This window comes from Bos grunniens, chromosome 13 (genome assembly GCF_055505025.1).
Source record: "Bos grunniens cultivar Pamir isolate PY7600 chromosome 13, Bosgru_T2T1.0, whole genome shotgun sequence".
NCBI classification, from domain to species: Eukaryota; Metazoa; Chordata; class Mammalia; order Artiodactyla; family Bovidae; genus Bos; species Bos grunniens.
In genome coordinates, this window is record NC_141177.1 from 29,436,345 (window position 1) to 29,450,188 (window position 13,844).

General features: G+C 57.8%; 1 protein-coding gene across 2 annotated transcripts; it reads right to left on the reverse strand.

The window, feature by feature from the left end:
* Positions 1–4,960: 4,960 nt before the first annotated feature.
* On the reverse strand, positions 4,961–13,493 carry STMN3 (stathmin 3). Of its 2 annotated transcripts, none has more exons than XM_086332925.1 (5): positions 13,250–13,493; positions 7,685–7,780; positions 7,250–7,425; positions 5,930–6,121; positions 4,961–5,356 (listed from the first exon to the last, which is right to left on the reverse strand). In XM_086332925.1, exons 1-5 carry the CDS (start codon positions 13,266–13,268, stop codon positions 5,297–5,299), a joined length of 543 nt encoding a protein of 180 aa, XP_086189051.1. In that variant the 5' UTR covers positions 13,269–13,493; the 3' UTR covers positions 4,961–5,296. The 2 variants fall into 2 exon arrangements, with proteins under 2 accessions (XP_086189051.1, XP_086189053.1); XM_086332927.1 differs by lacking the exon at positions 13,250–13,493 and adding an exon at positions 8,289–8,376.
* Positions 13,494–13,844: the final 351 nt, after the last annotated feature.

Below are 13,844 nucleotides of genomic sequence, written 5' to 3' on the forward strand. Positions count from 1 at the left end.
GGCACTTGAGGTGATGTGTATGAAGACAGGAAAAGTGCAAACATGTCACTGTGGGAACGTCTCAGAGGTCTGAGCTGGGGCTCTCTTCAACACCACTGAGGGGGAGTCCTGTCCAGGGTAAGGAGTTTAGAGGATCAAGATTTTTGTCTTTATACTTTGCAGTGATACGAGGCACATTATGTTTGTAACCAGAAAAAAACATTGTCATAAGGTAATGTCTACTCTTAGTTTCCCCAAAGTGGACTTTGTGAAGATTAAAAACATGCTTTGCAAAATCGTAAATTACCACCTGTATGTAAGGTTTTATTGAATAACATGTAGGTTCTCACAGGGCAGGGGCTGGGTCTTCAAATCCATCACTGTTCTGGAGTCAGATACATGTAATAAACACACACTTAACTCGTGTTGAATATACAAATAAGTGCATGGATGTTTTAAAGTTACCAGTTACATAATTACAACTGCTGTCCAGTTGAATTTTGTCCTCCACAGATGTGTTGACATCCCAGGTCTCAGGCCCTCAGAATGTGACCTCATTTGAAACTAGGGTTGTTGCAAGCGTAATTAGTTAAATAATGAGGTCATGTTGTAGTTTGTGTGTACGTTCGTATCTTAGTTGTGTTTGACTCTTTGCGACTCCATGGACTGTAGCCTGCCAGGCTCCTCTGTCCATGGGATTCTCTAGGCAAGAATACTGGAGTGGGTTGCCATGCCCTTCTCCATGTCATGCCATGCATGACCCAGGGATCAAGCCCGGGTCTCCTGCATTAGCAGGCAGATTCTTTACCATCTGAGCCGCCAGGCAAGCCCCCATCTGGGAGTGGGGGCCCCTAATTCAGACAGTGGTGTCCTATAAGACAGACACCCAGGGAGAGGCAAAGACCTGAGTAATGTATCCACAAGCCAAGGACAGCCGGTGTCCAGCAGAGCCCCAGCTCAAGTTCCCTATCCCTAGGGAGTCCCCGGCTCATCAGAGCGCCAGCCACTCCCTGGGGGTGGAAATCCAAACACTTCTTTCCCAGAGTCCAAGTCACCAAGGAGAGCTCAAGGCAGCTGGGCTTCACTTAGCAAAGAAGAGACCAGACCAGCTGTGTTGGGGGGGGAGTCATCTGCAAGCTGGGTCCTGCCCACCCACTGGCCTGCATGCACCCCTCTTGGACCTGTCTCCTTCCCAACATGCTGAGTGCTGGGGACACAACCATTTTACAGCAGGAGGGGCCCCCACACAGGCTCTGTGGGACCCCATCTGATGACAAGTAGTCCAGGCCCATGCCTGTTCTTCAGTAGCCCTGCGGGAGTTGGAGAGACTGCCTTTCCCACCAGCCAAGTCTGGGAGCCGGAGGCTGGCCCTGTCCTCGCTTTCCCTCCTCTCCCTGCCGGGCAACCCCTGACTACCAACTGAAAGACACTTCTGAGGCTTCAAGCCCCTGGTTGTGGCACACTGAATAGCATCCTAGAAAACTAATGCAACTGCCGAAGAGCACAGTCGCTTTTCTTCAGCAGGAAGAGAAGCAGCATGTAGGTGCCGACCCCGCTCTCTGTCCCACACAGCTTGCTGGGCTGGTAGGATGTGTGAGGGGCTGGAAGGAGGCCCACTGGGGACGGCCTCTGCACTTCCAGCCCAGATGGCCTGCTGCACACCCTGTTCCACTGCCCCCAGGCACCAGACACCCCCCGCTGTTTCCAGAACACACAGGGTCCTGGAGGCAGAGTGTCCGGTGGTTTAGAACCTGTCCCACTTCCCAAAGGGGAGCCTAACCCCAACCCCTACCCCAGGGTGGGCTGTTAGTGACTCACTTCTGCTTCCATAGCTAGTTCATGCCGCTGGCCCAGGGACCCGCTGCCAAGTCGTGAGGATGCTCAGGCAGGCCAGTAGACAGTCTTGGTGAGGTGAGGCGGCCTCCCGCCAGCACCCATGTGAGCCAGCCAACATGGAAGTGGGTGGCTTCCTGCCGCAGGCAGCCTCCAGACAGCCAGGGCCTCCACCATTGTCCTGACTGCAGCCTCCTGAGAGGCCCCACACCAGAATGACCCAGCTCCTGAATTCCTGACTCAACAGAAACTGAGGTGATGTTTCTTGTCCTCTGCCACTGCTTGGACTCATTTGTTTCACAGCAATAGGTACTGAGTACAGCTCTAACTCCTCCCCAGAATGAGTCCCACCTATGCTTCTCTGTTAAGAAGTGTGATCGCTCAGGGAACTGAAACGAGCTCTGTGACAATCTAGAAGGGTGGGATGTGGTGGGAGGTGAGAGGGAGGTTCAAGAGGGAGGGGATATATGCATACCTACAGCTGATTCACGTTGATGTGTGGCAGAAACCAACATAATAAACTGTAAAGCGATTATCCTCCAATTAAAAATTTAAAAAGTGTGATCGCTCTTCTGGGAAGGCTTCCCCATCATGTCCTCATGTCAGAGGTTCCATGTGGTAACTGCCCCTCAATGCCTTACCAGAGCCCCCAGAGGGGTAAGAAGCCCTGACCTGTGATCGGCTGCTTCTCTGAGAATTCCAGGGCCACGTGCTTCTGTGTGGTGAGCATGTGCCTGTGAACCCAGATGACAGGCACGCACAACTCACGCCTTCTAAAAGTATTTTCAACGTATTTCTTTCCGCTCCTGCAGATTTCTGATGCCTCCACTTTACTGGAGGCTGTGTGTCCTGGATTCCGACTTCCCCACCTCTCCCTGGGCAGGGGATGGAGGGGAAATGGTGCAAGTTCCTTGGAGCCTGGGGAAATAGCCAGGACTGCCCCAGCAGAGGGCTGTGGGTGTGGGGAGAGGTGAATGGGTTTCTCTGGGTCCCGGGGAGCAGGCATCTCTCCAGAGTCTGTCTTTGGTCCAGTGTGGACATCTACCAAACATGCCATCTCCACAGAATTCTGAGGGGTCCCTGTCGGGCACCCCATGTGGCAGTTCAGGTCCCAGAAGACAGTCATGTCAGCCAGTGTGAGTTAGGATGTCTACTTGGTCCCTATGTGCCACTTCCAAGTCCCCGCGTGAGGGCCAGATATGTGTCTGTGAACCATAAGTTGCCCAGCAGGGCCCACAGAGCCACAGGGCACACACTGAGATTCCAGGACCACCCTGAGATTCCAGGACCACCCTCCCTGCCCGAGCAAGACCCACAGCCATGGTGAGAAGGCAACTCAGACCCCACGCCGGCAACCTGAGAGCCTGGCCCGCAGGAAGACTCAGCCCTGGGGGAGCCAGGGCAGCCTCCTCCCTCCGCCTCCACCAACTCCTGGGTCTCCAGAGGTGAAAGTGGGCTTGTGTGCTGTTTCTGTGCTTCTTTCTTAAAATTGCCATTGTCACAAGAACGACTCACAGTTGTGATAATACTCAAGGTTGGGGTTTCCAGGAGGAGAGCTGGCTTTCTCACTGATGCACAGGCAGCGAGCAACCCCACAGCTGCAGGACACACTGGGACAGCGCAACCATTTCTTAAACACACAGGTTTTTTTTTAATTGTTCGTTTTTAAGTTCACTTTCACTATGTGGATGAGATGGGTGTGTATGACACTAGGGCTTCTGCTATGAGAGACCTGCCGTGGCTCAGAGAAATCCCACCCTCGGTCCTCTTTCCGCTCCCCTTTCTGAGTCCACAGAAGCCGCCTGTGGGCACTGGTGGGTCCCAACCTGGCGGGTTCCAATCCTGCTTGTCACTCCCTCCAGGGCTGTCTTGGTGGGGACAGAGGGGTGAGCACAGGTCCCAACTTTCCTAAAGCCCACTGCAGAAGTCACTACCTGCCTGTGCTCTCTGGCTTGGCTCTGGGAGGCCACCAGCGGTGACACTGTAGGTTTCTGTGGAATGGAAGCCAGGGGCACTGAGGGCTGCCATCTGGTCTCTGTGGCACTGGCTCTGGGCCCTTCCTGTGAGAAACCCCTCACACTTTCCACCAAGTGGCTGGCCAGCAGGGACGTGGCCCTCAAGCATTCAGCCATGGGGCTGGGGCTGCGTGGAGAAAGGGAGGCTGCTGCCATGTCATCAAAGGCCAGCACCGGGGGGGTCTGGAGTTCTCCCCAGGCTGAGGGAGGGGGAGGAACCCAGCCAAGGAGGGTCTTGGCAGGAGAGGCCTAGAGTCAGGCCTCCAATCTGCAGGCTAGCCAGAGGGTGCCATCAGCCAGAAATGGAAGGATGGGGTAGGTGGGGAGGCAGCTTGAGGAACCCTGACCCTTACCCTCCAACATCTGAACTTTCAGGCACTGGTCCTCTATCCCCTAATATCTACTTAGGGCTCCCAGAGGGGCAATTGGGGCTGCCACCCTCCCACACCTGGCCACATGAAAGCTCTGTGGCTGGAAACAGATAGGGGCATCTTTTAAACAAAGAAGAGGGCACACAGGAAGGAGCCAGGACTCTAAAGGGCTCTACAGACAGGTCTTCCAAGGCTGCCTACAAAGCCTGGAGAAGGAGAGGAGGGACAGTGGGAGGCCGGCTGTCCCAACAGAGATGCTGTGCCAGAGAGAAGAAGGCCCTTCTGGGAGGAGGGGCTGGCAGGGGTGGCCATGCTGCTTACAGCCCTCTAGACCACAGCAGTTTGCTCACGATCCCGGTGGAGATGGCCCACTCTCCTAAAGACTCTGGCCAAACCACACCCCGTGACCTCTCCAGCCAAGCGCAATGACTGAAGGCTCCCAGGACAGCCAAGGGTGCCAACCTCAGGCCAAGGTGTCTCTGGGGACCCCTGTGCCACCACATTACAGCACCTTGCAGCTCCTACCCACCAGTTCCAGAAAGCACTGCCGCACACGCAGCTCCCAAGGCTGGCCAGTGACTGGATACCTGCCCCTCACTGCCCAGAGTCCTTCTCCGTTCAAGTCTTTCTTCATCTGCCCCCTCCTGTGTGCCCAGCCCCTCTTCCAGGGGAGGACGTGCAGGTGGTGGTGCCTCTACGTGCTGGCAGAGCTGGCTCAGAGGACGTGCCCTAAGTGACAAGGTGCTCATAAGGACCCGAGTGTTCCTGTCACCATCACTGGCTTTATTGAGGTCGCCACCACGTCTGCTAAGAGGTTTGCCAAGAGGGGACCCAGCCACCGCCCAGCTTGGGCCTGAACTGAGGGACCGTGTGCCACTCCCTGGGGGCTCCTCCAGAGAGAGCCTGTGGTCAAAGCCTTGCCACAAGGACCAGACAGCTCGGAGTGCGGAAAGAGAAGCTGAAGCTGGGAGGGCAGGAGAGGAGGGAGGAGCGGGAGCAAAAGTTGCATCTAGACAAAGTCGAACAAAACAAAACTGAAACCCAGATGTGTTCCTGTCTCATCTCGGGATCCAGGCGTTGCGGAGTCCAGAAGGCCCCTTAGCCGGACATCTCCTCGCGCTGCTCCTTGTTCCTGCGCACCTCGGCCGCGTGCAGCTCCTGCCAGGACAGGCGGAGTGGGCAGGGCCCTGCAGCCGGGAGGGACTGGGTCCTGCCCCTCCCAGTCCTCCTGGGCTCTGCGTGTACTGCCCTCGCCCCCGCTCCCGGCTTGGGGACTCTAGGGTCTTTTCCTCCCTAGATTGGTTCGGTTCGAGGTGCTGCAGATGCGACCAATGAGGACACGCTTAGCGACCAGGAGCAACAGAGGGCAGGGAGAGGCCTGAGAAACCGACTGAAAGTGTGGCTGGCCCTCAGTGAGTCTGGGGTTGTGTCCAGACCAGAGCGTTGTGGCTCAAGGGATTTCCCGGGTGTGCAGGCTTCGGGCCTCCCTGGCACTAACCCAGTCCCACTCGCAGGGAGGGGGCTCCGGCCGGGGCAGGGGTTCCCCGCACCCTAGCCGGCTACAGCAGGACAGGGAGTCATGGGGAGGCCGGACTGTGGGAGTGCTAGTGGTGCAGTGGGCAGGCACCGCCGAAAGAAACATCTGGGGACCCCAGCTTCGGGCCCCGCCCCCTGCTCGGATCCACCCGCCTTTGGCCCCGCCCTCTGCTCGGGCCTGGCCCGCGCGCGCACCTTCTCGCGCAGCCGCTCACGCAGCGCCGCCAGGTGCGCCTCGCGAATCTCCTTGCTGAGCTCCATCTTGTAGTTGAGCTTCTCCTCGGCCAGACGGCTGAAGTTGTTGTTCTCCTCCAGCGCCTTGTGCAACACCTCGCGTTCGTGCTCGCGCCGCTCCGCCAGCTGCTTCAGCACCTGCGCCTCCTGCGTCTGCGCGGCAAGGAGGTGGTGGTGCCGGGCAGGCGAGCGTGAGGGGCGGCCGGGCCCACCCCTCCAGGCATACCCCCCAGCTCTCCGCGCTGCTGTCAGGGACCCGCCGCTCAGCCCGAGCCCACCGGACTCGTCCTCGGTGAGAGCTCAGGCCTACACTGTCCTGCCGTAGGCTAGGGTGACCATCTCATCCCCAGACAAGCCCTTCCTGTCCACCCTCGGCCGCAGAGCTGCCCCTTCCCCGCTGGACTCCGGGCGCCCCCTCTCCATCCCACTCCAGAGTCCGGGCTGCCCTAAAGAATATTGGAGGAGCGGAAGAAGCTCTAAGTTTGTGGGCTGTTACTGAGCTTTCCCTTGTCTCTTCTTCAAAGGTCTGCCCGCTGAGCACAAAGTAGGTGCTTAATACACACCAGGTTCTGAGCTCCCTGAGGGGCTGGGGGCGGTGGAGGGCCCCTCAGGGCCGCTGGGGAAGGGAAGAGTCAGAATGAGAAGAGTGGCGCTGCTGGCGGTCCCAAGGGGAGACCCAAGAGCCCCAGAGGTAACAGCCTCCCTCAGCCTCCTTCAGAAGGCTGCCGGGCGCCACCCAGGAGCTGGTCACTATTGGGTAACACTGAGAAGCCTGGGCCTCTAGGTCTCACCAGCCCTGCTGTAAGGGGGTGGATAGAGCTGCTGCCCCTGCCCAGCAGGCTTGAGCATCAGGACAGCACTCCTGACAGCATAGGGTTTTCTGTGTGTTTCAGTCTGAGAGAGTCTGGTGTGAGAAGGGGAGGAGGGGCCTGCTTCTACCAGGGGCACCCTGAGCTCCCCTGCTCAGGAGTCTGCCTACCCAGGCTCCTCTCCCAGCACCCTGCCTGGGGCTACCTTCTGATCTTCCCATCTGGCCAGGATGGCCGAGGGCACCCCTCCCAACAATGACACCCCTCTTCCAGTGGCTGCCACCCAGGAATCCTTCCTCCCTCCCCCGTTTCATTCTGATGGCTCAGAGGGTAGTCCAGGGATATGAGACTCTCTCTGCTACAGGCCCAAAGCCCAGCAGATGCTTGGAGAACCCTGCTCCTTGGGGACTCTGTCTGTGGCTACAAGTCCCCCTGACCATCTTCATCAGGACCCAGAGGGGCGGCTCCTGACCTTCCTCCGCTCCTCAGCTGCCTCCAGCCGCTTCTGCAGCTCTTCCAGGGAGGTGTCCTTCCTCTTGGGGGGGGAGGAGAGCACGGGACTCTCCGGGGACAGGTCGGAAGGGGACTTGAGGATGACCTCAAAGCTCTGGCCGGAGGCCCTCTTGTCCAGCTGTTTCACCTCCATGTCTGCAGGGCAAGAGCAGGTGGGGGCTTCAGGAGGGCTGGGCGAGGAGCGGGGAGGCTGAGCACACATCCAAGTCAAGAGCTGAGAGAAGGGGTGAGGCTTCTCATGTGGGACTCCAGGACTGGGCCCCCAGGACCGGCCCCTCCCCCAGGGACCCTTCTCCAGAAGCCAATCAACCAGCAGGGTTCACAGATGCCATGGGAGGGGGGCAGTGAGGTCAGGTGGCAGCAGGCAGTGGGAGGTCAAGGGCCAGGCACTCACCCCCATACTGGTAGACGGTGTTGGGGTGCGGCTGTGAGTAGAAGCAGGAGCAGATGAGCGACAGCACCGACAGTTCCTTCATCTTCTCCTTGTATGCTGTGGGCATGAGGCCAGGCTGAGCGAGCGCCAGCCCATCACTTCTCTGGCCCCACCTCCCTGGCAGCCCAGCCCCACCCCCCACTCTGCCCCCATCACTCCCTTAAGGTGCCTCTCTGGGAACACATGGATCATGCTCTTTTTGTGTCCCACATCTCTGACTGTGCATCCCTTCCTCCCTCCTGGATGTTAGTTGTCTTCCCCTGGGCATGCCTCCTTGTGGGTGCCCTGCATTGTTCTGTCACTGAGTCCCTGCACCTCAACCCCCATGTCTTTGTCTCCCTCTCCCTCCTTTTCTCTTTTTTGGCATTTCTGTCTGTCTCCCCTGCCTCTATCTATCTGTGTCTCTGCTTCCTTTTGTCTTTTTGGCTCTCCATCTGTCCCCACCTCTCGCTGTATCTTTGCATCTCGCTGATTCTTTGTCACTGTGTATCTTCCTGACTCTCACCTCCCTCTGCCCCTCCCTGGACTTCCTCCTTCCTCACCTTTCCCTCTCATGAATACTTGCCCAGTTGGTAGAGAGGTTGACCACCACACTCATGACTGGGCCAGCACAGATGTAGAGCTTCTGCAGGCAGCATTTTCTTGGGCTGTACACTTAGGTGAGGCCCTTAGACCCTCTTGTCCCCGCACCTGCCCTGTAGTGCCACCACCCTGGGATGAAACCTGGTTCTCACTAGACACACACCGGTGCCTCTCAAAGCCAGAGTGAAGGGAGCTGTCCGTTCAGCACCACACCCCTCCCTCTACCCTTGCAGGGTGAGTGCCCCCAGCCAATATCCACAGTACCCAACCAGAAAAGGAGGTAAGCCTGCTCAGGCCCTGGGCCCTGTCAGAGAAGGGGAGATGACCGCTCTCAGAGTGAAAATAACTGGGCTGTTCGTGGTCTCTTCACACAAACCAGGCCCCAAAGTAGACACATGGGTTTGATGCCTCACCCACTGGTTCTCAACAATCCTGTAAGCCATACTGTCACCCCGCCCCCATTCAATCAAAAGTGGGCCCAGATAGCTGGGGTGATTTGTTCAGAGCTTCTCCATGTCAACCCAGGTAGTGTGTGTTCTTTCCAACCCCATACTAGGTCCCAAAGACTAGGGGCCTCAGACCCCCAGACCTTCCTCCCTGGCTGGAGAAGCTATTAGGGGTCTCCAAAGAGACATTCCAAGGAGAAGGACTCTGGCTCTCAAGAGAGAGAGAGAGCATGCATTGCTACCCACAGCAGCCTTCCATGTGGCAAACAGTTTGGACAGAAAACTTTCTGATCAAATTTCATACAAGATAGTGTTTTAAAATTGAATTAACATAAAATTGGGGAAAGTGTTGGAATAGAAATAGGACTCAGGACAGGAGTGACCAGCCCCTGTCTCAGGTAACAGTATGCTGTGAGCAGGGTCTTCCACCAGCCAGTGCACAGAATGATGGTATTGGATCGAAACATCCTGATGATCCAGACCCTTCTGGAGAGAGCCCAAGGAGCCTTGAAAGGAGCACAAAGGAATCCTGGGCAAGCAGCAGGGAGGGCCTTTGGGGGTCTCAGAGGGGAAACGGCAGAGACACGTGACTTGGTCATTGGCTCAGGAGGCTGAGAAGGATGGCCAGGTAGAGGCAGGTCTCAAAGGTGATTTTGGCCTGACTTATCAATTTTGCTTTTTCAGAAACAGAATCTAGTTGTCTATTACTTATGTCATTAAAAAGTTAACTTTAGGACTTCCCTGGTGGTACAGTGAATAAGAATCTGCCTGCCAGTCCGGGGGGATGCTGGTTTGATCCCTGGTCTGGGATGAGTCCACATGCCTCAGAACAACTAAGCCTGTGCGCCTTGAGCCTATGCTCTGCAACAAGAGAAGCCACCACAGTGAGAAGTCTGTGCACTGCAGCTAGAGAGTAGCCCCCACCCGCTGCAACTAGAGAAAGCCTGCACACAGCAACAGAGACCCAGAAAGCCATAAATAAATAAAAAGTTGAAAAGTAACAGCCCAGTGGGAGGGATGCTCCCCAAGAGAGGACTTGTGTGTCTGGCTGCTGGTGGTGGGAGGGACTGCATGGCAGTTGGGGAACGAGTAAATTGGAGAGAACACCAGTGGGGGAAGCTTGCACCCAGGCTGGAGATCAAGACTGAGCCTAGTCATGTGCAAGATGGGAGAGAGGCTTCAAGTTCCTCTCATTACAGAGGGGAGAGTGGACGGAGGGCCAGGCCTCTCCACAGAGGTAGCTCCAACCAGGAAACCCCTGCAGCAGGAACAATCTTCCTTTTCTCTCTTCATAAGACCCTCTCTTCCTTCCCTATCATTGACTTCAGAAGGTCATTTATTTATTTATTTTTTTAATAAAAATATTACCCATCAGCCCGCAGGGGGTGAGGGGCTGGGGTGCCACAAGCCGTCTTGGTTTCTTCTCTTCACGCACACCTTTCCCTCTCTACGCCCGTAGCTAGCCTCCAGAAGGTCATTTAAAAAGTCTCTACTATGAACTGGATTGCTTTCAGCCACCCCCTGACCCATATTAAATGTTAAACATGCAAAAATGCATATTAGCCTTTTGGATGATGATATCCCAGACAAGCAAGAGTTAGAAGGCACTGGGTCAGCGTATAGCAGCAGCGTGATAACAGTAATAGTTGTCCAAGGGGCCTGGGGTGGGCATGCCACACCCTTCCTCCCAACTGACTCTCAAGACCAGCCACCACAGGCAGACACCCTCATCAACCTCATTTCTACAGAGGTGAAGAAGGCTCAGAGAGGGCAAGTGGCCCTCCCAGAGTCACACAGCATGCCAAGATGGGAGCTTGTCAGGAGCCCAGGCCTCTGAACTTTCCTCTTGGGAGCCTCATGGAGGGGTGGGAAGGTCTTCCAGAACTAGGAGGGAAGTGAGCCCATCATAGATTCTCACTCACCCCTAGAAGGGCCTTGGAGGCTGCTGCTTGCTGCCTCTTGACAGATGGAGCTTGTTGCCACTCAGACTGTCCCTCTCTTGCTAGTCAGAGTCGGGAGCCCAACATGGCAGGTTGTACCCAGTCTGTCCCTCTCTCACTAGTCAGAGTTGGGAGTCCAACATGGCAGGAATTGCCAGCAGCATTCACCTTTTTCTGGGAAATGTGGCTACAACCGTCACATTGCCTGGCATGGACTGGGCACTCACCTCCTGGCAGGCCCAAGCCCAAGCACTGTTTCCCAAAATAGCTCATTCAACCCTTAGAACAAGCCTAGGGGAGGTGCTGGCACTATTACTGCCAGCCAGATGGGGAAATTGAGCCTCTGAAAGGCTAGGTAGCAGGTGCAAAGCCTCATAGCTTGCCAGAGTTGCATAAGGGGATGAATATGAACAAGTCTGCAAATGTGCCTGAAGAGCTGAGCACTAGGGAAGGACACCAAGAGGTGGTGTCCTCAGAGTGCAGCCTCCAGGAAGCGCAGCCCAGGGTGGAGGTGACCCTGGAAGGCCACTGAGGCATGGAAGCCTGCTCCAGTCAGAGATATGTTTTCAGAAGGACTCCATAGCTGGTTCACTTTGGCCACAGTTATTGGTAGTGTCATGTAGCCACTTCTGGGCCAGACCTCCCTCCTACCAAATTTTGCTGGGAGAAGCTGTGGTGAGCACAGGCACCTGTACATGTGCCCACACTCTACAGAGGGCAGCACTGATGACAGAACAGGAAAGGCTCGGCCCCATGTGACGTCAGCCAGGGCACTTCTCAAGTGGGCACTGCACCACATCTTTGAAGTCATGGCCAAGCTGGACAAAACTGACCAATTGTACCCATGGTCTCCTTCTGGACACCAGTGGTAACTTGGACACCCAGAAAAATCCTGAGAACAAGTGTGAGTGAGCAGTGCCCCAAAGACTGGCCAAGAAGAGGGTGTGGTGCCATAGGGTCTGAGGTTGGAGGATCTGGACCCAGCCCTGATGGCCATCGAGGGTAAGGCTTCCTCTTCGTCCCTCCCCACCTAACCTAACTCTGCTCAAGTCCGAAGGATGAGAAGGAGGCCTGTTGAGCAGTGTTTTTACCAACAGGGTGAAAAGCTGATAAATGCTCCCTAGGAGTGGTTGCCCATGTCCCCCAGCTCAGCACAGGCGGTGAATGAGGCCACTCAGCTCCACCCCAGGGTGGGACTGGGGCAGCACTGGCCACCTTCATTTGCCCAGTGTCTCTGGGGATGACAGGGAGAGGGCAGGGGGTGGATGAAGTCCAGATGGACAAGACCCCCCCAAGAAGGTTGGGGAGGGGTGTAGTCAATGACGCCCGTGGTCTCTTCCCACGCTCCTGCAGAAGTCACCAGGGGCCAGAACCACCCGCCCTCAGGGGCGGGGTCAGCGCGGTGCACACGTGGGTGGGCGGAGCTCTGGCGCTTCCGGCCTAAGCGGGTGCTCCCGAGAGTCTAGTTAGCTGGGGAGGGGGGATTGAAGAGACTGGTGCCCAGGGGAGAGGGAAGAATGGGCAGGGTGACCGGGTGGAAGTGGGAGCCACTCCACCCAGCCATCTCCGGCACCGAGTGCAAAGATGAAACTGGTTTTGGGGAGACTAGACTGGGCAGAGCGTTTCTAGGGAACGTGACCCTCGCGTCCTTGCGCCGGGGGTTGCCGGGCAGCACCCTCGCGTCCAGTATTTGCCACGCGTTTCCCGCCTTGTCCAGTGCCCGCTCCTCCGCGAGATCCTCGGGCCTGCTGCGGACGGGGGAGGAGGGGGGTCGTTGCCCTTGAGGGCGGTGGGTCTGCAGCTGGGGGGGGGCGGGGCGGCAGGGAAGGGAAGGAGGGGCAGACGCCCATCCTCACCGGAACCCGCAGTATAAAGGGCGGTGGCTTTTTCGACCGGGGTGGGTGGCACCTTGTCACAGAGGGTGGTCTCGAACCCTCAGCGGCGAGGGGAGGGGGCAGCGAGGCGAAATGCGGGCGCGGCTTTGCTCAGGTTTCCTTCCCCCGTCTTCTCGCAGCGTCCCCTCCAGTCCCCCGGCCGCTCCGTTGGCGCAGGGAGGGTCCAGGCCGCACCGGCCCCGGGCTGGGACTCCCGCAAAGGGTCCTGTGCTCCTCCCTCCGACCCCCGTGAAGGCGTAGTTCCACCAGGGTCTGCGGTCGCCGGACGCCTCCCAAGACCATGCCTGCACCCCTCGAGCGCGCCCACCCAGATTCTCGGAGCCACCCTGTGGTACGGCAGTCGCGCCCGGCCTGGCACAGCGGCGCACGAAGGGGCAACGGCACCCCCAGGCCGACGCCCCCACCCCGAGCGTGGTCCCTACCCCGCGGCCCAAGCCCGCTAGGCTGGCACCGCAATCCCTGCCCTATGGGCATCGGGTCTCCCCATCCCCTGGTCCCCAACCCTGTCTCCTGCAGGTTCCACCCGGAGCTTGCCCGCTCCCTTTCAGGGCGCAGGGTCCGAGATGGGAAAACACTCCACATCCCGCCCAGCAGTAGGCGAGGCCAGACAATAGTCTGTGCTCAGACCTGCTGCCCCAGGACGGCGGAGTCCCGGGTGCCTACCGGAGATGGTGCTGGCCATGGTGCTGGCGGCGGCGGGGTTGCGGGAGGCGGGAGAGGCGCGGGCGGCGGCTGGAGCTGCAGTCGGCGAATGCTGCAGTGTCGAGGAGGGGAGGGAGCTAGGGAGGGCGGGAGGCGGGAGCGCAGGGGAGAGGGAGGGAGAGAGAAAGAAAGAGAGAGGGAGAGAGAGAGAAAGCGCCCGGCTGTGGCTTGGGCTGCAGCCGTCGGAGGGAGGGGGTGATGGGAGGGGACAATGGGAGGGGCTGAGATCTGCCTGGGATGCAGAGCCCTGCGCTGCAGCCAGAGGCCCATCCTCCCACCGCTCACTGTTAGGACCCGCTGCCCCAACTTGGCTTTGTACACTTTCAGGGGGCTGGTGGAGACAGCACCCAATTCCCCAGGGGCTGTGCAGGAGGAGGGGGCAGGCCTCAACGTCAGGGTGGGGTTGCAGAGCTCTTCTGAGGCCAGTGAAGGCTGGGAGGTGCCTTTTTTGTGCCCAGGCTTGTGCTGAGGGAAAGCAAATCATGGATGGTGTGGGTGGGGGCTGGTCTGGAAGGCCTCCAGGGGCCTCCCAGAGGATGAGCAACTCGAGGCAGAG